The 23,516-nt window shown below is 51.5% G+C and overlaps 1 protein-coding gene across 22 annotated transcripts in view; it reads left to right on the top strand.

Moving 5' to 3' along the window:
- Positions 1–1,910: 1,910 nt before the first annotated feature.
- SMARCA4 (SWI/SNF related, matrix associated, actin dependent regulator of chromatin, subfamily a, member 4) overlaps positions 1,911–23,516 on the top strand; it is an 87,401-nt gene continuing 65,795 nt past the window's right edge. For 14 of the 22 annotated variants that reach the window (XM_060145145.1, XM_060145143.1, XM_060145141.1 and 11 more), the window contains exons 1-6: positions 1,919–2,067; positions 16,872–17,124; positions 18,944–19,076; positions 20,074–20,466; positions 20,755–20,853; positions 21,465–21,723. In XM_060145145.1, coding sequence (XP_060001128.1) covers positions 16,903–17,124; positions 18,944–19,076; positions 20,074–20,466; positions 20,755–20,853; positions 21,465–21,723 — 1,106 coding nt within the window. In that variant the 5' untranslated portion in view covers positions 1,919–2,067; positions 16,872–16,902. Of the gene's footprint in view, positions 2,068–16,871; positions 17,125–18,344; positions 18,410–18,943; positions 19,077–20,073; positions 20,467–20,754; positions 20,854–21,464; positions 21,724–22,995; positions 23,146–23,516 lie in introns of those variants that run through there. The other 8 variants (XM_060145144.1, XM_060145142.1, XR_009539784.1 and 5 more) reach the window with 7 other exon arrangements.

The following is a 23,516-nucleotide window of genomic DNA, read 5'->3' as shown; positions in this document are numbered from 1 at the left end:
GCAGGCCTATGACCAGCTCAGTGTCTAGCATGTTGAGGGCGCTTAAGAAATATTACTTGAGTGTATGAGAGAGACCAAAGTCCAGACTCCATTTGCCCATTTCCTGTCCACTACCCAACATGACAAGCTAAGGTTCTGAGAACTTCCAGGTGGCCTGCTTTCAAGGATTCCTCATAACCAACCTGTGGAGGTGAGTGCTGTTATTGTTTGCATTTTACAGGTGAAGAAAAGGAAGTGTGGATGAGTCCAGTAAACTTGCCTGGCATCCCCCAGCTACTAACAATGGAGTCGGGTTTTCAATTCAGGTCTTTTTGGCTTCAGCCCAAGACCTCGCCTGCTGCTCTATGCTGCAAGGGACTCACCTTGGGCTTGGAAAGGCCCAAAGAGCTTATGATACACACTCAATAGAATCTCTATTATTCTTTCAATCACAAAAAATTTTTTTAAGTATCTAGCAGATATGTGGCAGAGGTGGGCAACACACTAGATGCTGGGTATTCACTAGGGACTAAAATTTACAACATCGTGTCATTTGAGTGAGACAGACAATAAAAGGGGTACACAAGAATTGTGGAAGAAAGGAAAAAGAGGCAGTGATCGGGCTTCCCTGGTGGCGCAGTGGTTGAGAGTCTGCCTGCCGATGCAGGGGTCACGGGTTCGTGCCCCGGTCTGGGAAGATCCCACATGCCGCGGAGCGGCTAGGCCCGTGAGCCATGGCCGCTGAGCCTGCGCGTCCGGAGCCTGTGCTCCGCAACGGGAGAGGCCACAACAGTGAGAGGCCCGCTTACCGCAAAAAAAAAAAAAAAAAAAAAAAGAGGTAGTGATCAAAAAGGAGGCAAGGCCAGTGGAGGTGATGAGTCAGCTGAGACCTGAAAAATGAGGAAGAGCCGGCCTGAGAGAAGCAGGGGTAGGGACAGTCATGGGCTTTGGGACTTGACCTTGGGGAGCGTCTGTCCAGTTGCGGAGCTAAACGCGACATACACAGACTCGAAGATACTTTGAAAACATAAAGAGACCAAGCCGCCTCCAGGCTCTGGGTCTTCCCACTCGGAACAAGGCTCTCTCCGTCACTGCTTTTATATGTGTTGACTCAAATGTCTTCGCAGCGAGGCCTTCCTTAGCTGCCCCATTTAAAACTCCCACGACCCTTCCTGTCTCCATATCAACAAAGTGTATGTTACTTAATTCTCTTGCCCCGCGCCCGCCTCTCCCACTAGACCGTGAGCGCCACAGCGGGTGATATTTTTGTTCGGTTCCGTAGCACCTGAGCCTGGGGCAGGTCAATAGATATCTGCTAATCCAATTAATAGCCCTAGGTAGGTTTTGCAGAAAAGGCAGCCACGGTCGGTGCCCGTTCGGCAAAGCCGGACGGGCACCGCCATCCTCCGACCAGGGATGAAAACGGTTCCTAAGTCCGCCCTTGGCCCAGGGGTCGACTCTGCTCGTCCCCAGTCCAGCCTGTCCGCCACCTGCCTTCACGCACGACCTTGGGGCCTGACTTACGAGTTTCAGGGTCCCTCGGCTACCCCTTCTCCTCAGACCTCGCTGCCACCCCATCCCCCAACCTCCCCCAGCCACCTCCGCCTCCACAACCGCCGCAGTGCCACCCGCTCTGCGCATGCCCGGCGGCGTGGAGACGCGCGGCGTGCCGAGGACGAAGACCCCCGCGCGCAGGCGCAGGACCGTCCCGCACAGCGTGGGGAGGTGCGTCGGGCGCGCTAGGTCTCTCTGGCCCCACCCACCTTCCCCAACCCACCCTGGGCGGGCGCGCACGCGCGCTAGGAGCGGAAGGGTGGGCGGGCACGCGCAAGAGGCTGGGCCGGCGACGGAAGCGGGAGAGGCTGTCTGTGGTGGGGGGAGGGGAGGTGACGAGTGCGCGCGCAGCGGGGGCGCGGGCGGCGTGGGGGGGCGGCTGAGGCGGGCGCGCGCGCTAGGCTTACCCTCGCTCGGCGTCAGCGGCGGCGCCTTCTTTGTTTCGTGAGGAGAGACGAGACGCTCATTCTGCCCCCGGCCCCGCGCGGAGGGGTGGGGGCGGCGCCGGGAAGGCGACGGCGCCGTCGACTCCCGGTAAGGAACGCGGGTCTCGGAGTGAGCGCGGCGCGGGACTTGGGAGGACGGTTTGAATGGAGCCAGGGCGCTGAGGGTGGAGGGGGCCGCTGGCGCCCGGATTGGGGCCGGGGTACGGCGGCGCCCGAGGGTCAAGAAGCCTGGCCGGCACCGCGCGCGCGGTGAAGGCCACAGTGCAGCGAGGCCGCGGCGGCTACTGTATGAGCGGGCCGGTTGGGTGGGGGCCCGGGCCAAGTGGAGGCCGCGCGCCCTCCGCGCGCGTTCTCGCCGGGGTCGCAGGACAAAGCTCGCAGCCCCGTCGGCGGGCCAGGGGCCCGGCCCCCATCGGGGCTCCAACAATAGCCAGCCGTCCTGGCTTTTCTGGCTACGTGTAACGGGTCCGACTCGAATGTTGCTTTTTGGCGAGGCTGCGGTCGGAGCTCAGTAGGAAAAAGCCCAGGTGTGTCCAGCGTCGCCTGGACACGAACATTAGCAGCCCCCTTGGGTTAGCCGACCTAAAGTTTTATTATAAAAAATCACGTCATTTTAGATTTTCAAGGAAAGGTAAATAACTCTCCTAAACCCTCGCAAGTAGTGACTTAAGAATGTTTGCCCTGAAGCGGGGGTCGGCAGCAAGTGGGGAAGGACTGGGGAAACTGCCGTTGAAAGCATTGTTTTAGTTTTGCATCCTTTTCCCTTCCTCTCAATTGATTTTCCAGATTAAGGCTTTTATTTAAAACGTGGATCTTTCAGGAGAGGGTGTTTTGTGCCGGTCTTGAAGACACTAGTATTGATTTTTCCCCCCCGCGCAGTGAATCCTTGGGGAAAGTAGGGAATAAGCGTGAGAGCCACTTCCGAGGAATTTGAAACAAGTTTTCACTTTTAATTGACAGACCGGATTTGAGTTTGATTCCTGGCGTTGCTGGTCACTTAGCTGTGTGACGTGAGGCAAATAGCTTAATCTCTCTGAACCTCTTAGTGTCCTCGTATGTGAAATGGGAATAATGCCACAAGTGGAGTTGGTGAAGGCCTGTAAAATGGTTCTTGGCTAGAGGGAAGCACTATTATTGTTGTTCAGTACAATCTCTTCCTTTATTGTTCAATATTTGTTGAGTCCCTACTGGGTGTTCGATGGTTGGAGGTTGGATGCCCTGAGGAGCCTCTCCAGGCCTGTAGGGGAACAGGTGGTAAATGTGGGAACAACTCCCCTTGGCCTATCATGTGTGAGGAACACAGTGGATGGATGCACAGGGGAGTGAGTGATGGGAACCGGAGATCAGGGAGGCTGCGTGGAAGAGGGGGCCTTTACTCAGGATCAGGGAGGACGTCCAGGCTGTATTTGACCACCCGGGACCAGTCATCGCTCCCCTTTGCTACACTTGCGCATCACCCTGAACCTTTCTTGTGTAGCAGTTACCCCAGTTTGTAATTATACATCTCTTTTTCTCCAAGGGCCATCAGAGCCCTCAGCTGTGTCTACCTGATCTCCTGCAGTGTACCCCGGGCCCAGCACGTAGTAGGTCCTCAGTGAACCTTTGTGGATGAATGAGGAGGGTATGCGGGAGGATTGAGTGAACATGTTTGTGAACTGCTTGGCAGACGACTGAAGGGGGATTGTAGGCAATAAATGTTAGTTGCTGTTGCTGGTCTGGTTTTGTTTTTGTTTTTGTTTTTAAACTTTCCAGGCCATTGTTTTCCAAACCTCATTACCCCAACAATGAGGGTGTGTGTGGGGCGGTGGTTAATATGAGGTGGTGGTGTGGAGTGCTAGTTCTGGAATTAGACCTCCTGGATTCACAGCCAGCTCTAAATCCTAGTTTGACCTCAAGCAAGACACTTACCAGTAGGTCCCCCCACTTGTGAAACAGGTATGACAGTGGTACCACCTCAAAGAATTGTTGTGAGGGTTGAAAAGGTAGTATGGGAAGTGACAACACACTGCAGAGCCTAGCATGTAATGAGCCCTCAATTTATTGGAGTTAATATTGTTTATATATGTATGTATTTGTAAATTAACTGTTTAAAAAACTGAAGACATAAGTTAGAGTCATTCTGTATCCCAGAAATCCCAGGTTTGATGTGCCGGTTATATATATTTTTATAATTTTCTTTAAAATCAATGCATACACAATTATGAAAATAATAAACGTTCTTCTGCATGCCACTTAAAATCATTTTGTGTCCAGCACTTCAGGAGATGTTGATCTTGCAGGTTTTTGAGCTGGGGGTGGTGGTGGGATGACCTCATCAGAGCTTCTGTGTAGGGTAGTGCAGTGCAGTGCAGTGGTCTCCAAACTTCCTGTCAGTGAAAAGCACCCCAACATAAAACACGTATTTATTTATATACCTTTGCTACTCCTTGTGGACCCTCAAAACATTGGGAGGTAATCCTAGACCAACTTCAGGTCCTAGCTGTCTATCAGATGTGGGAGAGTGGGAAGGATTAGTTGTATTAGGTGAATATCCCATGAGAACATTCTGCAGGTGAAGAAACTGAGGTCCAGGGATATTTCACCAGGAGTTCTCGGGTCGAACATCCAAGTCTGACTCCTGGCTTGGCCACTTTCCCTCTTGGTGCCTCAAGGCAGTGGGGGTGACAGTGCCTCGCACCTTGTAAGTCCTCAGACATGACAGCAGATTTTGGCCTGGGCTGTCAGGGCTACCATGGCACAGAGGGCGTTCACATTCACCAGAGACAGAGCACAACGTGAATGGCGCCCCCTGCAGTTGTGCAAGAAGTAGCCCAGCCACGCATTCCCCATTCGTATAGTGAACAAGCGTGCATTGAGTGCCTGCCACGAGCCGGGCACAGCTTGGGGCTGGGGGTTCAGCCAGGAACAGGCAGACAAGGACCTTGTTCTCCTCCGCTCCTACCTGTCTCCTTATTTGCAAAGGGGGACAGTAATAGTACCGAACTTGTAGGATTGCTGCAAGGACTAAACAACAACAAAATGACAGATGACAAACGTTAAGTGCTTAGGACAATGCCTGACACACAAGACTAAACAGTTTGTAGACGTTGTCATATATTATGATCTCTACAACATCCTAGCGGGTTGAGATACAGAACAGATTTTTGCCCCATTTTAATAGTTCTGTATGTTTTCAAAGTGGTAGCAAAGGAATCAGCTCCTTCATTTTGTCCTTAATAATTTGAAATTGTGTGCTTAAAAAATTGTGTGCTTTGAGGTTTCACCATACAGCATTGGAAGGAGGGAAGTGTGTCTGGTGGCATGGGTTTTAAAAAATATCAAGTGTTTGTTTTGCATTTCATATATCTCCTCATAACTTGTAACGTTGATTGGAACACTGAAGAGAGAGGATTTTTTTTGTTTGTTTTGTTTTGTTTTTTGCGATATGCGGGCCTCTCACTGTTGTGGCCTCTCCCGTTGCGGAGCACAGGCTCTGGACGCGCAGGCTCAGTGGCCATGGCTCACGGGCCCAGCTGCTCTGCGGCACGTGGAATTTTCCCGAACCGGGGCACAAACCCGTGTCCCCTGCATCGGCAGACGGACTCTCAACCACTGCGCCACCGGGGAAGCCCGAGAGAGGTTTTTTTTTTTAATTAAAATGAAAAGAATACGCAAAACCTACTATAAAAGGGAAGTAACAGCGGCGGGAATATTGGAGGGAGATGTCCGAGGGTGACTGTATCAGAACTGAGTTGCTGTTGCTATCACCTTCCAGATGTCATCCCTAAGAAATATTAAGCTCATTGATATGGTCGGTGATATCTTGGAGTTTTCAGTTAGCTGCATGCAAATTTTTCAGGATATGGATTTGATGGGCATGAGAAATTTGGCCTCCACTCATCTTCCTGTGTGGGAAAGGACCTTGCGGGAGGCACCAGGTGTAGCTGGGTCTCTTGGATCATATTTCACAGGGCAGAGGGAAGGAAAGGGATGCATCCAGTTCCCTCAGGGAAGGGGCTTTCTTTAGGAAACAGGTAGCTGGCCCCTTCCTAGAAACCCAGACTGGTTTCCAGGGCTTCGTTTTGGGATTCTGTTACTTTGCTCAAGGGCCATGTCTTCATTTTTGTGTGTGGACACTTGTAACTGGGAACGGTCTGAGTTTCGCTCAGTGTGAAGTTTACCACCCGCAGGAGTGTGATAAAGAGAATGGGCTTTCCCAACGACCTATACTGTATAGCACAGAGGACCGTACTCAGTATTTTGTAATAACGTATAAGGGAAAAGAATCCGAAAAAGAATATGTACACATATTAATGTGCTGTACACGACATTATATATCAACTATTCTTCAATAAAATTAAAAAAAAAAAAGATGATGGGCTTTAAAATGGCTCCTTGGGGTGGTTTAAGTTCTCCTTTCACTGGCAGGTTGCGCCCTGCTGGTTCAGGAAGCAGGTGGCCGAGTGGCAGTTGCTGCCTCACCTGTTACAGTGAGAGACTTGAGGGGGCAGGGTTTGATGTGCACCACCCCACCTTGCCCCGAAAGTCCCAGTAAAGTGGCACAGTGGGTGTCTCCTTGTCCTGATGGTGACGCTGAAGCACAGGGGGCTCCTCGATGTGCCCTGGGAGCTGCTTCTGGCCCTGATGACCACAGAGCACACATCGACCACAGCCTGGACTGCTAGCGCGCTGAGCGCCCTCGTCGACCTCCTCGGAACACCCCCTGGAGGCTCCTGCCTTTGGAGTGCTTCTCTTTGCTGCACTTTGTGCTCTTCCAGACTCTCCTCCTCCTCCTCCATCTTCTGATTCTCAGCCTGAATCAGTTACTCAGGCATTAGAGTCCGACAGGCTTGAGGTAGGCAGGACTCTATTCCTACGTGATTTTGGGCAAACAGCGTAACCTCTCTGAGCGTAAAATCCCCTGTTTCTCCCATAGTCCCCAGTTGGCACCTCAGTCGCCAGTAGTGAACCAAGGGGATGCAAGTTGGGGCTGAAATCCAGCCTGGCTGGGCTTTGCTAAAGTAAGCCTGGTTCCAGGGCTGGTCGCCCCCAAGGAAGGGGCACCCTTTATACTTCAAATGGCATGTGCTAGCTGAGGCCCTGCTGTTCACCTTGGTCATCCCTGTCTCCTCTCATTCTCTCACATGCATTCCATCTGCTTGTACAGAAAAGTCTTCTAAAACCATCATCAGACCATGTCACTGCCTTACACAGAACATTCCAGTAGTTTCCCATTGTACCTAGGGTAGACTCCAACTTCCTTACCACTGCCCTCGAGGCCTGTGATCTGCCCTCTTTGCCCATCTCTGACCTCATCTGCTGCCACACCCTTCTCGCCTGCTCTTCTCCTTCAGGGTCGCACCCCAGTGCCTTTGCACTTGCTGGTCCCTCCGCCTGTCCATAGCCACTGGCTCCCATTTCACTTCAGGTCTCTGCTCAGATGTGTCCCCATCACTACCCACCATGAGTGGAAACGCACCTCCCATCAGCTTGACTGTTAACCCTGCTACTTTATTCATAGCACTTCCACCCACTATGTGACACTGTGTCTTATTTATTTGTGTGCTTGTTTCTGTCACTCAGTTGTCCGTCCCACCAGGCAGGGACTTTGTTCTCTGCTGCATGGCCAGTGCCTAGAACCCTGTTTAGCGCAGAGTTTGTTCTCCCTAAGTATTTGGGGGTGGCTGGGGCTCTGCCATGAGTGACACTCGGCAGTTATAGGTGCCACGCCTCCCCACCTATTCTTGGCCACACTTGCACTTTGTGCGTCCCTGTCATGGGGGACTTCTCTCCTGCCCTCTCCACAGGTCACGCGTCGTGCTCAGTGTTGAATACAGAGCAAGCCCCACAGCAGACCCAGTGGTGGGTCATGATGTCCATCCAGTGGGGCTTGGTCAGGCTTAACAGAGAAAAGGAGAGTCTACCCAAGTTTCACGGGGGGGCAGGGTCAGGACAGAACTGTACAGCTTGTCTTGGTTACTTGATGCGTGTTTGTGCTGGGTCACATTGGAGTCTGGGTCATGGTAAAAAGAGTTTGTAAAGCACCTGTGTAGATAGGCTAGCGTTTGTGTTCTTGAAGTATAGACAGTTTATCTCCCTGCTGGATTAGAGCTTGAACTCCCCGAGGGCAGAGGGCTGGCCTGGTTGTCTTCATGTCTCCTGCCATGTTATAGATGGGGAGGTACTCTTCAGTGGTTTTCAGATGAATGAAAAACTTAAAAAGGGCAGGGGGGAGGATTCCAATGAATAAAATGATATATAATTCCCAGTGCTAAAAATAGTACTTGGTAGCAATTTGGCATGTGTACCTCTGAGGTAGAACTGAGAAGACATTGTAATTTATCATCGCGACATGGTTTTTTGGTTCTCAAATGCATTCCCTTTTAAATGTAGGGCAAGGTTTTGCTACTTAATTATATTGCAAGGGAAATGCCACAGAACAGCCAGCTTCCCAGGGTCTCAGGAATAAGCCATTTCCACGAGGTCCTTAAAACCACAGGTGCCCCCCGCCCTGCACATCCTTGCAGGTTCGAGGACTAGTGCACCCCACACCGTCAGGTCAGGTGTGGAGGGTTTTCTTAGTCGTGGAGTGTGGCGGGGGTGGGGATGGGGTAGGTGGAAATCTCATTTTGTAGTTTAAATGTGACGGATGGGGCTGACTCTGCTGAAGCCATCCCGCATGGCCACCTTGTACTGTCTGAGCGCCGGGTCATGACTTGACTGCAGTGTCACTGCTGCTGAAATGTGTCTTCGAACAAATTTCTCCATGCCCCAAAAAACAAAATAGCAGCCATCCTGGGACCAAACTTAAATATAAAGCTGGTTTTTAGGCAAGATGGAAAAAAAAAAAAGCCAACCCATGATCTCAGCAAGCAGATTTCAGAGGGTCCCGATCGCCTGTTGGCAGCCTGTCCTGCCACAGTGGCCGGCCACCACGGTCCTTTTTTATTTCTAAGAGAAACGCTAAGAGTGGTACGAAAGAAGAAACCAGACCTCTGATCCTTAAGCAGGTCTGGTTCCGCATTTGAATGTCAGCATAGTGATTTTGGTGTAGTTGGAAGTGGGTGGAAAATAACACAGTCCCCAGATCCTTTCATCTTCCTCCTTTATTTCCACAAAGGCACTTCCTGGGGCATCTTTTCTGGGTGTTTATTTCCCAGGTATTTTTTCTGATCCAGGACTTTTTTTTTTTTCTTAAAAAGTGTTTTTTAAAAATCTGTTTACAAAAGTAATAGTTAAAACAAACACACAAAGAAAAACTCCAGAAATCTGTGATGTGGAAAGTGTAAGTTCCCCAACAGACACCTCCAGAGAGAGCCACAGGCAGTTTGGTACATGTTTTCTGGCTTCTGTGCTCGGATTAATGTGCAGAAATTGTTCTTCTTAGCAAAGTGGGGTTCGGGCCAAGCACCCCTAACTTTGACGATGCCTTGTTCCCCTGCTTCATTTTGGACCATCCTCTGTGTCCACGTGTACCGTGTCCCGCATTCATTTTTAATGATGCCTTGACTTGTACAGCATGGACTGTGGGCAGTTCTGGTTGTTCGGCAGTTGGGGGGCTTCTCAGAGAAATTGAGGTGAAATGGCTGAGTACCCTTCCAGACCCTTTGGCCCCAGGAACCTGGGAGTCTGTTTTCATCTCACAGCCTCCTGAACTGTCTTTAGTTTTCAGCTTTTTGGTTCTGGCCCTGGAGCATATTTATTTTCTGTCACATGCCTTCGGGCTACCTGCCCAGAATCCCAGGTTCCGTTCCCCGCTCATGGAGCCCCCAAATACACCTGCCCCTCGGGCCACACACATCTCAATGAGGCTCCCAGACACACACGTGCTAGTGGCTTTGCCATTTTGGCCCCTGCATCCCCTTGTCCTTCGCTTTTCTCGCCTGCTTAGGTTTGGGTTGTCTGTCTGGTTTGAGATGGATTTCTGTGTTGTGCAAAGTTGCCCCACCTCTTCCAGCCCAGACACCAAGTGAGTTGTCAGAGAGGGACTTGTTGCGGGAGTCCAGGCAGCACCAGAAAGCCACCTGAAACCCCCTGAGGCAGCCTTGAGGGTGACCTAGGGGACCCAAGGGCTTTGCTGGAAATGCCAGATCTTTAGTTTCCTGTATGAGGAGGGCAGGGGTGTTTGGTGATGAGGGAAGAAGGGGTTTGGGGAGAGGGGTGTTCCTTGCCCTCAGATCTTACCTCTCTTCTGAAATTCCTGGCTGAATTTGTCTGGCCCCCGCTGCGTAGGAGCACATTGGTATCCCGTCCCACACCCTCTCTGGCTCTCAGCAGGGCCAGGCCCAGCCCCGCACCTCAGGAAGGGCTGGCTTGATGATGGCTAAGAACAGCTCCTTTGTGCAGTGGGAGCTAAAAAGGTAAGGGAGAGTTTGTAGCCCAAATCCTATTCATTGACTGTCAGGCTGGACTGCGGTCACTTTTGACAGCTGGTCCTCATTTGCACCAAGTCTGTGCTGGCGTTCAGGTAGCTGCTGCTCCTCCAGGTCAGCAGAGCTGCCTTGTGCAACCTCTACTTCCCGAGGAGGGAAGTGAGCCTGTTGTCCTGAGTGCCGTGCGTCCGGAGCGCTAATGGCTGATTTCACCAGCAGCGTGGTAGCACTTGCTGCTGGTATGTGCCTGGTGTGTGTTAGGTTGTGTGACACAGCTAGTGACCCCTGAGGGAGGGACTGGTCTCAGCCCTAGTCTGCAGAGAGGAAACAGGCTCAGGGAGTCCGGTGTTGTGCCATTGGCAGGTGGCAGAGTCCACGCTCAGAGTCTGAGGTCTACTATGGCCTTGGGCTTGTGACTCCAGCTCTTCCATTGACCCCCTGGGTGGCCTGTGAGCCTCAGGGACCCCTCTGTCTGGTAGTCCTTCCTCGTAGGGTGGTGGGGCAGGCTCAGTGAGGAAATAAATTCCTGTCCTTATTACCTAATGGGACCACTCCTTTCCCTCCCCTCTCTGACTGGATCTTAACTCCCTGCACTTTCTTTGTGACTGATTAGTCCTCAATAATTGTAAACCACTAGGAGGCGGGAACAAGTCACAATCCCCCTGGACTTTAAAATACTCTTTCCCTTTCTCTATCTCCATGATCTTGAGGTAGTAAAGTGTCACAGTACTTCTGACACCAAACGTGGGTTTTCCACACCAACCAATTCTGCAAGTTCCTGTGGACACCAACAGGGTGTCCTACAGTTCAATTCAATTCTGACACTAACTACCCAGAGTTGGTGCAGACCTCACAGGTTAAGGGTTCAGTCCCACAAGACTGCCCCCCACTTCAGATGCCAGTCGCAAGTAGTGGGTCCCAAGGTTATCCACACTTCTGTCCAACTTGGTTACAAACGTGGATTCCCATGACCCCCTCATAAGGTTTGATAATTTGCTGTAACAACTCACAAAACTCAAGAAGACACTTATGTTTACCAGTTTATAAAGGATACGGATGAACAGCCAGAAGAAGAGATACATAGGGTGAGGTCTGGAAAGGTCCGGAGCACAGGAGCTTCTGTCCCCATGAAGTTGGGGTGCACCACCCTCTTGGCACGTGAATGTGTTCACCAACCCAGAAGCTCTCTGAACGCCATAGTTTAGGGGTTTTGTGGTGCTTCATCACGTAACCATGATCGATTAACTCAATCTGCAGCCCCTCTCCCCTCACCGGAGGATTGGGTGGGGTGGGGGTGAAGGTTCTAAGCTTCTAGCCATGGTTTGATCTTTCTGACGACCAGCCCCCATCCTGAAGCCATCCAGGAGCCCACCTAGAGTAGCCTCATTAGAGCAAAGGACACTCCTATCACGGAGGAAATTCTAAGGGATTTTGGAGCTCTGTGTAAGATGCTCTTATCACCCCTATCACTTAGGAAATTACACAGGTTTTAGGAACTCTGTCAGGAACTGAAGGCAGAGACCAAATATATTATTTCTTATTGTCACAGGTAGACAAAGATTTCTTAAACAGGACCCCAAAACCATTGACCATAAAAGAACAGACTTGATACATTGAACATCATTAAAATTAAGAACTTCTCTTCATCTCTGGGAGACAGTAATAGCAACTACATATCCCCAATAAAATGTTAGTGAGAGCTTAGAGCCTGTACAAAAGTGGATCTCTTGGTGGCCAGTGAGCATATGGAAAGGTGCAACACTATTAGTCACAAGGGAAATGCAAATTAAAACTGGAATAAGGTACGATTATACACTCACCAGAACGGTTACAAATTAAAAAGACTGACAGCACCAAGAGTTGATTTAGAGGAGCTGGAACGCTCACCCAGCTGCTGCAGGGAGGGCAGTGTATGTGATTGTCATGCTGATTTGGAAAACTGACAGTATCTGCCAAGGTAAAGTTATGCCTCCCTCATGACCAGCAGTTCCCCTCCTGGACACACAAGGAAAACGAGTGCCCACGTCCACCAAATGACATTGTTCACAGCAGCTTTATGTGTGCTAAAACCTGGGAGCACAACATCCGGGAACAGGAGAATTGACAATAGCATCCAACTGCATGGATGCCCCTCCCAGACCTAGCGATGAGCATAAGTAAACTATATGACCCTCTTTTCTTTTCTTTCTCCTTTTTTTTTTTGGCCATGCTGCACGGCATGTGGGATCTTAGTTCTCTGACCAGGGATCAGACTTGCACCCCCTGCAAAGGAAGTGCAGAGTCCTAACCACTGGACCGCCAGGGAAGTCCCTGACCCTGTTTTCAGATTGAGTTCAGTAACAGGCGAAACTAACCTACAGTGAGAAAGTCAGAACAGGAGTTTCACCGGCAAAGGCCCCTTCTGAAATGTTGGAAGTGCTGTGTCTGATCTAGGATTCATCCAGCTGTATACCTACCATCAGGGCACTTTAGGTATGCCAGAACTCAAGATGCCCCTCCTCAGTACTACACCAAGCACCTGAGAGCCGCTCCCCAGTTCCATTTTTCTGTTCTCTCCACCACTATGCTGTAGGACTGCCCTCCTGTGTCCACACGTGGCACAAGCACCAGCCCCTGGTGGGGCTTTTGATGGAACCCTACCTGCTTTGCCACTCAGGATGGTTTTGCATTGTGTCTGCACTTTTTGGATCTCCTTTACTGTCGTTTCCACGTGTGTCTGAGCTTTCAAGTCCAGAAACGAGTTTGCTGACGGTGGCTCCGAGCAGTTACCTGTTTCATTGCAACCTGACCCTTCAGAGGTGGCAGCTTCTGAAGGAAATGCAATTTAAAAAGGGTTTTGTGAAAGCCCATGCTTCTTGAAGGCGAAGGTTGCCATACTCGGGCATGAAAGTATTTTTCGCTGCCCTCCTGTGTCTTTGGTGAGCTGCTTTGTGTCGCCGATGACGTTAGTGGTGCTGTGAGAGGAGGCAGTTAATTCCTAGAGGGACCTTGGGAAGAGCTGTCTTTCCAGAGGCACATCGGTTCGTCTGTCTTTAGATAGGAGGTGGTGTGGATTTTATTTTGCTGTCAGTTTCAGTTGGCTTGACTTCGAGTGGAGACCTCCAGGTGAGAAAGAAACCATGAGCTGCCAGGTGCCACAGGTTCCTTAAGGAAGTGCAGGACTATTGTCCCTCTTCCCGCCTCAGCAGTGCTCTGTGGACCCGAAGAGAGGGCCTGTGGACACAAAGGGCCCAGAAGGGAGCCCCGAGGAGCCATCGTCCTCAGTCCAGCCATGGCCACATCCATATCACTCGGCTGCCCACTTGGGAAGTGTGACTGCTGGTGCATCCGCCCTGTAGACAAACCCCTGGACCAGAGGTTTCCAACTCTAGAATCAGCATTTTAGCAAACGAGATACAGGGCACAGACCGCTGTCACGTGGCAGGGCAAACAGCATCCTGTTTGTGCGACAGAATGTGTGAATATTCACATGGAGCTGAATCAGGTCAAATTTTTTTTTTAATTGAGGTATAGTTGATTTACAATATTATGTTAGTTTCAGGTGTACGATGTGATTCAAACGTTTTTGTACATTATACTCCATTTAAAGTTATCATAAAATATTGGCTGTATTCCTTATGCTGTACAATATATCCTTATAGATTATTTATTTTGTACATAGTAGTTTGTACCTCCTCATCCTCTACTGCCATTTTGCCCCTCCCTCTCCTGTCTCCCCACTGGTCACCATTAGTTCTCTATATCTGTGAGTCTGTTTCTGTTTTGTTGTATTCATTTGTTGTATTTTTAGATTCCATATATAAGTGACAACAGAGTATTTGTCTTTCTCTGACGTATTTGACTAAGCATTATACCCTTCAGGTCCATCCATGTTGCAAATGGCAATATTTCATTCTTTTATTATGGCTGAGTAATATTCTATTGTATATATGTATGTGTGTATATATATATACATAGATACACACACACCACATCTTTATCCATTCATCTGTGGCTGGATACTTAGGTTGCTTCCATATCTTGGCTACTGTAAATAATACTGCTATGAACATTTGGGTGCATGTGTCTTTTCTGCATATATTCTTGTCTCCTTTGTTGTAGATTAATTGACCATAAATGTGTGGATTTATTTCTGGGCTCTCTATTCTATTCCATTGATCTGTGTCTGTTTCTGTGCCAGTGCCATACTCGTTTGATTACTCTGGCTTAGTAGTATAGTCTGAAGTCAGGGAGCATGATACCTCCAGCCCTGTTCTTCTTTCTCAGGATTGCTTTGGTAATTCAGGGTCTTTTGTGTTTCCCTACAAATTTTAGAATTATTTGTTCTAGTTCTGTAAAAAATGCCGTGGGTATCTTGATAGGGATTACACTGAATCTGTAGATTGCCTTGGGTAATTTGGTCATTTTAACAACACTGATTCTTCCAATCCATGAACACCGTGTAACTTTCCATCTGTTTGTGTTTCTTCAGTTTCTTTCATCAGAGTTTTAGAATTTTCTGAGTACAGGTCTTTTTGAATCAGGTCAGGTTTGCTTCCAAATGAATTTGTCTCGAATTTATTTTTTTTTTAAGTTTGATTTTTTTCCTTGAGCGTGTTGGGTTTTGGATTTATGTGGAAGGGATTGTGAGCACATGTCAGTTCTCCAGCACTCCTGTTAGGTGTATTTAAGGTCCAGCACTGAGGCTTCTTGAGCTTTGGAGGAGATCAGGGATGCCGGGAGGATGGAGGAGTGTTTTCTCATACGGTCAGGTGTGTTCACCAGCAGGCAGGGGTGACAGCTGCTGGTCCTGGCTCTGCCAAGATTTCTGACCCTCTCTATTCCAGTTATTTAGTCATGAAACTGGACTGAAGAAGTTCGGGCTTTTGATCTGTTATCCAGGAAGATATACCCCCACCTTTCAAACGAAGACTTTTTTTTTTTTGAATCAAGAGAATTAAAAATGTTCCTGTACGTTTTCAAGATTTATCCTTAGAATCAGGAGAGCCCAGTAGAGCTTAGGGGCAAAAAGATTCATTCCCCAAACCAAAAAGTCCACAGAAACAAAAGTAGATTTGTGGCATGCCAACAAGAGAGGGGCTTTTGATAATTAATAAGGACCTACTTTAGAGCACAGGGAACTCTACTCAGTACTCTGTAATGGCCCATATGGGAAAAAAATCTAAAAAACAGTGGGTATATGTATATGTACAACTGATTCACTTTGCTGTACAGCAGCAAGTAACACGACATTGTAAATCATCTATACTCCAGTTTAAAAAAAAAAAAAAAGAGAGGCTTTTAAATAACTCAGGATGCATCAGGACCAGGGAACTTGGTGGAACTGCTAGAATTTGTGTCTTGAAGACTGTTAAATGATGAAAAGGGTCGTAGGTATGATTCTCTGAAGAGAAAGCTGGCCTAGAATGTGCTGAGTAATTCTGTAGAGCGAGTGTCTGTGTGTGGAATAGCCTCGAAGGCCTCTGGAGTGTGGCCGGGTCCCAGCGGGAGCACCAGTCAGCTGTCCATCCTGAGAGGGCTCCATCGCCACAGCTCTGGGGGTCTCTGGGGAGCTGCAGCCCTCTCTCCCCACACGTACCCCCTCACCCCACCCTGCTGGGCGGGAGGGGTAAGGAGGGCAGGGCTGCTTCTTGATCTCTGCAGGGCCAGCAAGCACTTCACCTCTGTGTCTGGTAGGACGGTGGGTAATTTTAAGTTTCTGTATTCTTTTTATGTTTTCCAGATTTCAGCACTGAGAATGTATTACTCCTTACAGTCAGTCATGACAGATTGAGGGTTCCCTGAAAACAACCCTTACTGTAGGGAGCACTTATAAAATTTATCAGCTCACAGACCAATCGTAGCCGTCATAACTTGCCAATGTCATTGGCTATTTTGTTACCTGAGTTTTGGATCTTGTGGAGGCTTGGGGTCATAGTTCCGGGCCTCAATTTTTAGTTTACAGCACTTGAATATCACTTTTGAAGTATTTGACGTATCAGAGTGCCATTAGTTCTGTAATATTTCTCTTTAAAAGAGCCCACTTTTAAAACTTAAATTCATGTATTTTAAAGGAAACTTGGTCTCACTGCCTTAAGTGGAAACCAGCATTACTTGCTATGAATATGTGTTTTAGTTGAATTTACGAAGGTCCCGTCAGATGCTGTTGCCAGCAAAGGCTTTGAGCCTTAGTCACGTTCTTCTTTTTTCTTAAATAGGAAGATGAGCAAGTGTTGGAGTGATGTGAAGGGTGTGTCAGCACTGCCCTGAGATGTCCTCTCTGTTGTAATCAGAAAGATACCAGGGGAAGTGAGGCAGTATCACCTGGTGTCCCCACCTCCTGAGTCCCACCCCTTCCTCGGGGGACTTTGATCTGATTTTGGGTGCCTGATGTATCACCTCCTCGGAGAGGAATGGAAGAGAAAGGACTGGGGCACTGGGGGTGCCCATCCAAGGTGCCAGCTCCCTGTCAGATGGGTGCTCTGACATGACTGTGTGTGATCGTCCTTGACCCACCCAGCCGATGGCTGTGACCCCCACACTGACTGGGACTTTCTTCCAGCAGGAGACCACTGTCCGCAGCTCCCGTGAAGATGTCCACTCCAGACCCACCCCTGGGCGGAACTCCTCGGCCAGGCCCTTCCCCGGGCCCGGGCCCCTCCCCTGGAGCCATGTTGGGCCCTAGCCCAGGTCCCTCACCCGGCTCCGCCCACAGCATGATGGGGCCCAGCCCAGGGCCTCCCTCAGCAGGACACCCCATCCCGACCCAGGGGCCTGGAGGGTACCCTCAGGACAACATGCACCAGATGCACAAGGTAGGGAGCCCTGGGCCTGCTGCCCCACCAGCTGGGTCCGCACGATCAGAGACGGGAGGGGAGCAGCAGCACACCCTGGCCTCCACTGTGGGCCGGCAGCCACCCCACCCTGTGTCTCTCACACCCGTCGTTTTAGTAGTGAATTAAGAATGTCCAAATCCTAAAAGATGGCTTACAGCCCATGGTTTCCTCCACTCAGGCTGCTCGGCTCACCCGGGTAACTCACGGAGCACAGCAGCAGGTGCCCTTTGTCCCCACTTGATCCTGTACTCGGGTGCCATTGTCTTCACCACGTACCTGAGTTGATCAGTGGTGCTTTTGCCAGTGAGATGAAAAAAAACCTCTTTTAACACAAATGGTTGCTCCCTGTCTTTGCATTCCTGGGCAGTGGTTGAAGGAAATGAGGAAATACCCTCTTATGGATAGTATTTTGCCCATTTTGCAGACGAGGAAGTAAGGTCTCAGAGAGATGGTCACTCAGTGAGTTGGTGGCAGAGCCATCTCTCCCCTCCGGCCCTCCCAACCCCTCAGGCATGTGCCACATCGCTGACCTCCCACACAGTGCAGTGACCCCTTCCCCTCCCTGCCCTCCCCATCCCCCATATATTTCTGTCAACTTCGATACAGTATCTGTCTTGTCACTTCCCTCTTGGGAAGCTGTTGGTGATCTACCCCCATCCCCCCACCCCCCGCACACACGCTGACTGAGGCCAGCTTCTCCTCTAGCACCATCTCCTTTTCCCTCTCGACCATCTTGTTTCTTCCTCCTGGACACTTGACCCATGTTTGTCAGACGCCTGCCATGTGTCTGGCCTAGGAGCTGAGGTCCGGTGGTGCCCTTCATCTGCCTGCACAGAGCTCCTGCTCTGGGGGAGGCGAGCCCATCAGTCAGCTCCACCAAACCAGGGAAGAAGGAGCAGAGGGTGGGCCCCACCCAGGGTTCTGCTCAGCATCCCGAGGGCCCCCTGCTTCTTCTGCTTGTGAAGCTGGCCCTCGTGCTCCTGGCCCGGTGCCCTCTCGTCCTCCTCTCACGGCACACACTGAGCTGTAGCTGACTTTGCTGGGCCAGCTATTAGACCGGAGAGCTGGATGTTTGCATTAACTGGGCCTACAGAGGGCCTGGAAGGGTCTCGGAAAATGTCCCCTTTCCCAGCCATTCCGTAGGGGGAGTGCTCAGTGCTGAGCATCAGGAGGGAAAATGTGTGTTTCTGTCCCACCAGGATCTGATCGAGCCTCCGCGGAGGGGCAGAACGATGCTGCAGACAGCCTCCCTCCCAGCTAGCAGGTGGGAGGCCAATCTCGGATCAGTGAGGACATTTGACATACTGTTACCATACTTCATGGGCAGGAGTTATTGCCCGTCTCTCTGATTTACAGTCTCCCAGGCAAGAGGGTCCCCCATCCAAAGACTTGTGGTCACAAGGTCGTCTTGTGACGATAAACAGGGAGCTTGGTATCCCAGCTAAAACTGCTCCTGACCGGGAGCTATGTGTGTCCTTTCCTTGTGAGATTTTGGCTGTCTGAAACTGTGTCGTCACCCTCTCCCTGATGTCCTAGTCCAGCTGTCCCCTTGCCTCTAGACCACCAATCTGCAGGTTCCCTGGGTGGCATTATTTCATGCACCTGCCTTGACACCCAAGTAGATGTTAGGACCATGTCTTGGACCTAAGCCACTTGGTCATGTTGGTGGTTCAGTAAATGCCATGGCGACTTTGGATGGGCATTGTTAGTGATATTGAAGTCCTCTCATTCAGCGCCTTTCTGTGCAGCCTCTTCCCTTCCCGCCTTGCTGATCCTGCCCTGTTGTCCACTCTCGTAGCCAATGGAGTCCATGCACGAGAAGGGCATGTCGGACGACCCCCGCTACAACCAGATGAAGGGGATGGGGATGCGGTCGGGCGGCCACGCCGGGATGGGGCCCCCGCCAAGTCCCATGGACCAGCACTCCCAAGGTATGGTTTCCTTTCTTTTCTTTCTTCATGTTTGTTGCCCTCTGGAAGTCCCGAGGTCATTTTCCTAATTGGATCACCCGTGCATGGATTCAGAGGACCTAGGGCAGTTGAGCCTCATGGGAGACCCTGCCACAGAGGGCTGTTTAGCTTGGGCTTGTCTGGTGCCCTGTTCAGGGCGTCTTTTCTTATAGCAGCCCCAGGAGAGCGGATACTGGTGGGACAGAACTGTGTCCAGCGCTGGGTGTTAGACAAGCCCTGGGCAGGATGGGCTCCTCGGGATAGCCGCTCTGGTGCCACCCAACGCAGACTCCTGGGATTTCCCTGACGGTCCAGTGGTTAGGACTTGGTGCTTCCACTGCCGGGGCGCTGGGTTCGATCCCTGGTCGGGGAACTAAGATCCCGCAAGCCGCATGGCACAGCCGAAAAATAAAAAAAGAAGAAATGCAGACTCCTGGGCTCTGCCCTGCTCCAGGCCTGCTGAGTCAGAATCTCAGGAGGGGGCCCGGGCTCAGCTTTAACAAGCCCTACAGGTACTTTTCTGAACAGGGAAGTTTGAGAAGCGATGGGGTACATGGCTTCCTCTCACGGGGTGGGAAGCTCAGGGGCTCCGCAGGTAACGGAAGTGAGAGGAGTGGGCCTGGCCAAGCCGAGGGGCAGGGGGCAGGCCCAGAGAAAGCCCGGATCTGTGTGACATCTCAGCTTTAATCGTTGGCAGGTTACTGAAAGATGGGCTGAACCAAACCAGCTGTGCAGGCTGCCAACCAAGCTGCGAGCGTGTGCCCTCTGGGTGCCTCTTGTTTGAATCATGAGAACGAAACCTCAGGGTAGAGGCCCGTGTAATCACGAGAACGAAATCTCAGGGTAGGGGTCCGTGTAATCACGAGAACGAAATCTCAGGGTAGGGGCCAGTGTAAGCAGGCAAGGGTTCCCGTCTCTGCCTTAAAAATTACTGGACATGTGCTGCCGAGTGACCGCTCGGATCCACGTTTCCCCGCAGGTTACCCCTCGCCCCTGGGTGGCTCCGAGCACGCCTCCAGTCCGGTTCCAGCCAGCGGCCCGGCCTCAGGCCCGCAGATGTCGTCCGGGCCTGGAGGCGCCCCGCTGGATGGTGCTGACCCCCAGGCTTTGGGGCAGCAGAACCGGGGCCCGACCCCCTTTAACCAGAACCAGCTGCACCAGCTCAGAGCTCAGATCATGGCCTACAAGATGCTGGCCCGGGGGCAGCCCCTCCCTGACCACCTGCAGATGGCGGTGCAGGGGAAGCGGCCGATGCCCGGGATGCAGCAGCAGATGCCAACACTACCTCCACCCTCTGTGTCCGCAACAGGACCTGGCCCCGGGCCCGGCCCCGGTCCTGGACCAGCACCTCCAAATTACAGCAGGCCTCACGGTAAGGCCCATGGCCCTCAGGGTAGGGAGGGGTCTCAGAGCAAACTGACAGGAGTGTGGGCATCAGTGTTGGGCAGATCTGGACTCTGCCGCCCATCAGCTTCCCCGACAGCAGGGTTGCTGTCGTGATAAATGTTGTTTCTCCAGCTGCCCCCTTTCTCCCCTGGTGCCCACAGTGAGGGGCTTGTTGTTGGGTGTGTCCCCTGGAGCCAGGGCTGCCCAGGGAGGCAGGTGCAGGGAGAAACACAGGACGCGTTTTATCCTCTTGTCCGTTTCTCCCTGCATGCAGGTATGGGAGGGCCCAACATGCCCCCTCCAGGACCCTCAGGTGTGCCCCCCGGGATGCCCGGCCAGCCCCCTGGAGGGCCTCCCAAGCCCTGGCCTGAAGGTAAGTTCCCTCTGTTCTGGTGACATGTGTGTGCCCTGACTCCCATGTCAAGTTTGCATCATGCAGACCCTGAGATGAGCCCGGTCAGAGAGAGGCAGGCAGGATGGCAGGGCAGCTCGGGGTTCTGTCTCCCCTGTGTTCTGTGTATAATGTAGTTAGTACTTATTTGAAGGTCACATCTGTTAGGTCAAAGCAGTGGATACAATGGACTCATTCCCCATCCTCACAGGCCCTGAGGTTCAGTGATGGGCATTGAAGGGCTAATCGCTTAAATAGGATTCCGTTGGAGCTGGGGTGGATGAAAGGCAGGCAACTGCTGCTCCTGTGAGGCCACAGCATAGCAAGATCACACCCAGACTCGGCACTTGGACCAGTAGGGGGCTTTGGGGAAGGGGCCAGCAGGCTGAGATCTGGAGGAGGAAGAGGAAGCGAGCCCCATGGGCGAGGAGTGGTGTGGCAGTGAGAGGTGGGGGTTACGGGGAGCTGCCCAGGCCTTGTCAGCCTTGGGGACGAGTTAGACCCCAGGGCGGTAAACGCCCAGCAGGTTTGTCATCTTCACCTGGAATGGACTCGGAACGCAACGCTGTGCCCTGCTTCTTGACTCCCCCCAGGACCCATGGCGAATGCTGCTGCCCCCACAAGCACACCTCAGAAGCTCATCCCCCCGCAGCCAACGGGTCGCCCCTCGCCTGCGCCCCCCGCCGTCCCTCCTGCTGCCTCCCCCGTGATGCCGCCCCAGACACAGTCGCCAGGGCAGCCGGCCCAGCCCGCTCCCATGGTGCCGCTGCACCAGAAGCAGAGCCGCATCACCCCCATCCAGAAGCCGCGGGGCCTGGACCCCGTGGAGATCCTGCAGGAGCGGGAGTACAGGTGAGGGTGCTGCCGCCCCCCCCGCCCCCCCCAGGTCACGCGTTGTTGTGGTTCACACTTCTAAAGGCCTTTGGGGTATGCAGCCAGAGATCACCCTCCTGCCTCTGTCCCCAGCCTCCCAGTTCTCTGGGTCAGTGTGTATCCTTCCAGAGAAATCGAGTATGTATACAGGCAGATGGGTACAAGTGGCTGTGTGGTCCCCAAATGGTACCTGACATGTGCACTGTTCCTCCCTTAGCAAAATATCTTAGGGATCATCCCCTATTTGTACAAAATAAGCTCTTCTTTTTTCTGGACACATTCTGCCTGGTGGCTCTACTGTGACTTATTTAGCCAGTGTCTTACCCGGAGGGACGTTTAGGTGGTCTCTCATCTTTCGGTAAAACGATGCAGTAGTAACTACACTTGCATATTTCTCAATTCACATGTGTGCATTTATGTCAGAATATATTTGTGAACACGGCATAGTTCAGGTGCAGGGGATTTACGTGCACGTGGAAATTTCATCAGTTCTGCAAAACTGCCCTCCATGGAGATTGTATGTGTTGGAGTGAAAGTGCTGTTTCACCTCTCCAACACAAGTGTATTATCCAACTTTTGGCTCATCCGCACTCAAAAAGCCACCTGGCAAGCTTTGCGGTGGATGTTCCTCAAACATAAGTAGTTGTTGGTCGCTTTGCCAAGGCCTCCTGAGCGCCGGGCGCTGTGTGAAATGCCTGGTGCACAGTAGGTCTGTATCACCCTGTCCCACACTGCTGGGGGCGCCTGAGATTCACTCCCTGAGCACCTGTGCTCCCCTGTTTCTCCACTGCATTTATAACCTGTTCAGGGCTGGCCTCCCTTGGTAAATGTCAGCTCCCTTAGGGGAGGGGGCTGTGCCTTGTTCACCGTAAATCCCCAGCTGCATCAGTAAATCTGTGCCAGTGACTGTCTCCGGAGTGCATCTCCAGCTGTGACGTGCCCTGGAGCTCCAGCCCCTGTACCCAGGCACCTCCCCGCCTGCTCCATCTGGACGGCTTAAAGATGGCCTGTCCACATGGCCTTATGCCCCCCAGCTTTCCCTTCTCTCTCTCTTCTCATGCAGCAGCTGAATGGACCATGGACCCTTCGGCTCCTTGACCCTGGCTTGTACTCCCTCATCCTCGGTGTCTGGTGAACTCTCTCAGCTCCCTTCCCCCAATGCTGTTCACCCTGCCATCTGGTCTACACCTCCTCCCTGGCCTCCCTGCTCCCATCCTTCCCTGTGCAGTGTTTCCCACACAGCAGTTTGAATTCTCTTTTTACAGTTAATTTATATTAGATCTTTTCCTGGGTTAAAACTGGTTTCCCATTATCCATTGAGTAACCCTTTTCTCTTTAGCCCCTGCCCAGTGCTCTGTCCTCATCTACCTGACTGTCCCGGTTCCTCTTTCTGTTGAACAGGTTAGACTTGTTCCTGCCCCAGGGACTTTGCACATGCTCTGCATGACTCTTTGTGGTTATTTAAGCTTTATTGCCAAGGTCCCCACCTTATGGAGGCCCTGCCCCCCCCACCCCTCCCCTCCAGGACCCTCCTCAAAGTCCTTCTCCGGAATTACCATAGATACTTAATTTTTTAACTCCTTTATGGCCTGTCATCCTGATAATGCTGTGAGCTCCATGAGAGCAACAAACAGCCTTGTTAGTCTTGTTTAGTGCTGAATCCCTTCACCTGGAATGGTCCCTGGCACACAATAGGTGCTCAATAAGTGTGTGAAAGACTGAGTAAGGAGATTATCCCATTTGAACTTCAGACCAAGCCTGTAGGGTTGCTC

The sequence above is a fragment of the Lagenorhynchus albirostris genome, chromosome 3 (genome assembly GCF_949774975.1).
Source record: "Lagenorhynchus albirostris chromosome 3, mLagAlb1.1, whole genome shotgun sequence".
Lineage (NCBI taxonomy): Eukaryota > Metazoa > Chordata > Mammalia > Artiodactyla > Delphinidae > Lagenorhynchus > Lagenorhynchus albirostris.
This window is presented reverse-complemented; position numbering and strand designations above follow the sequence as displayed.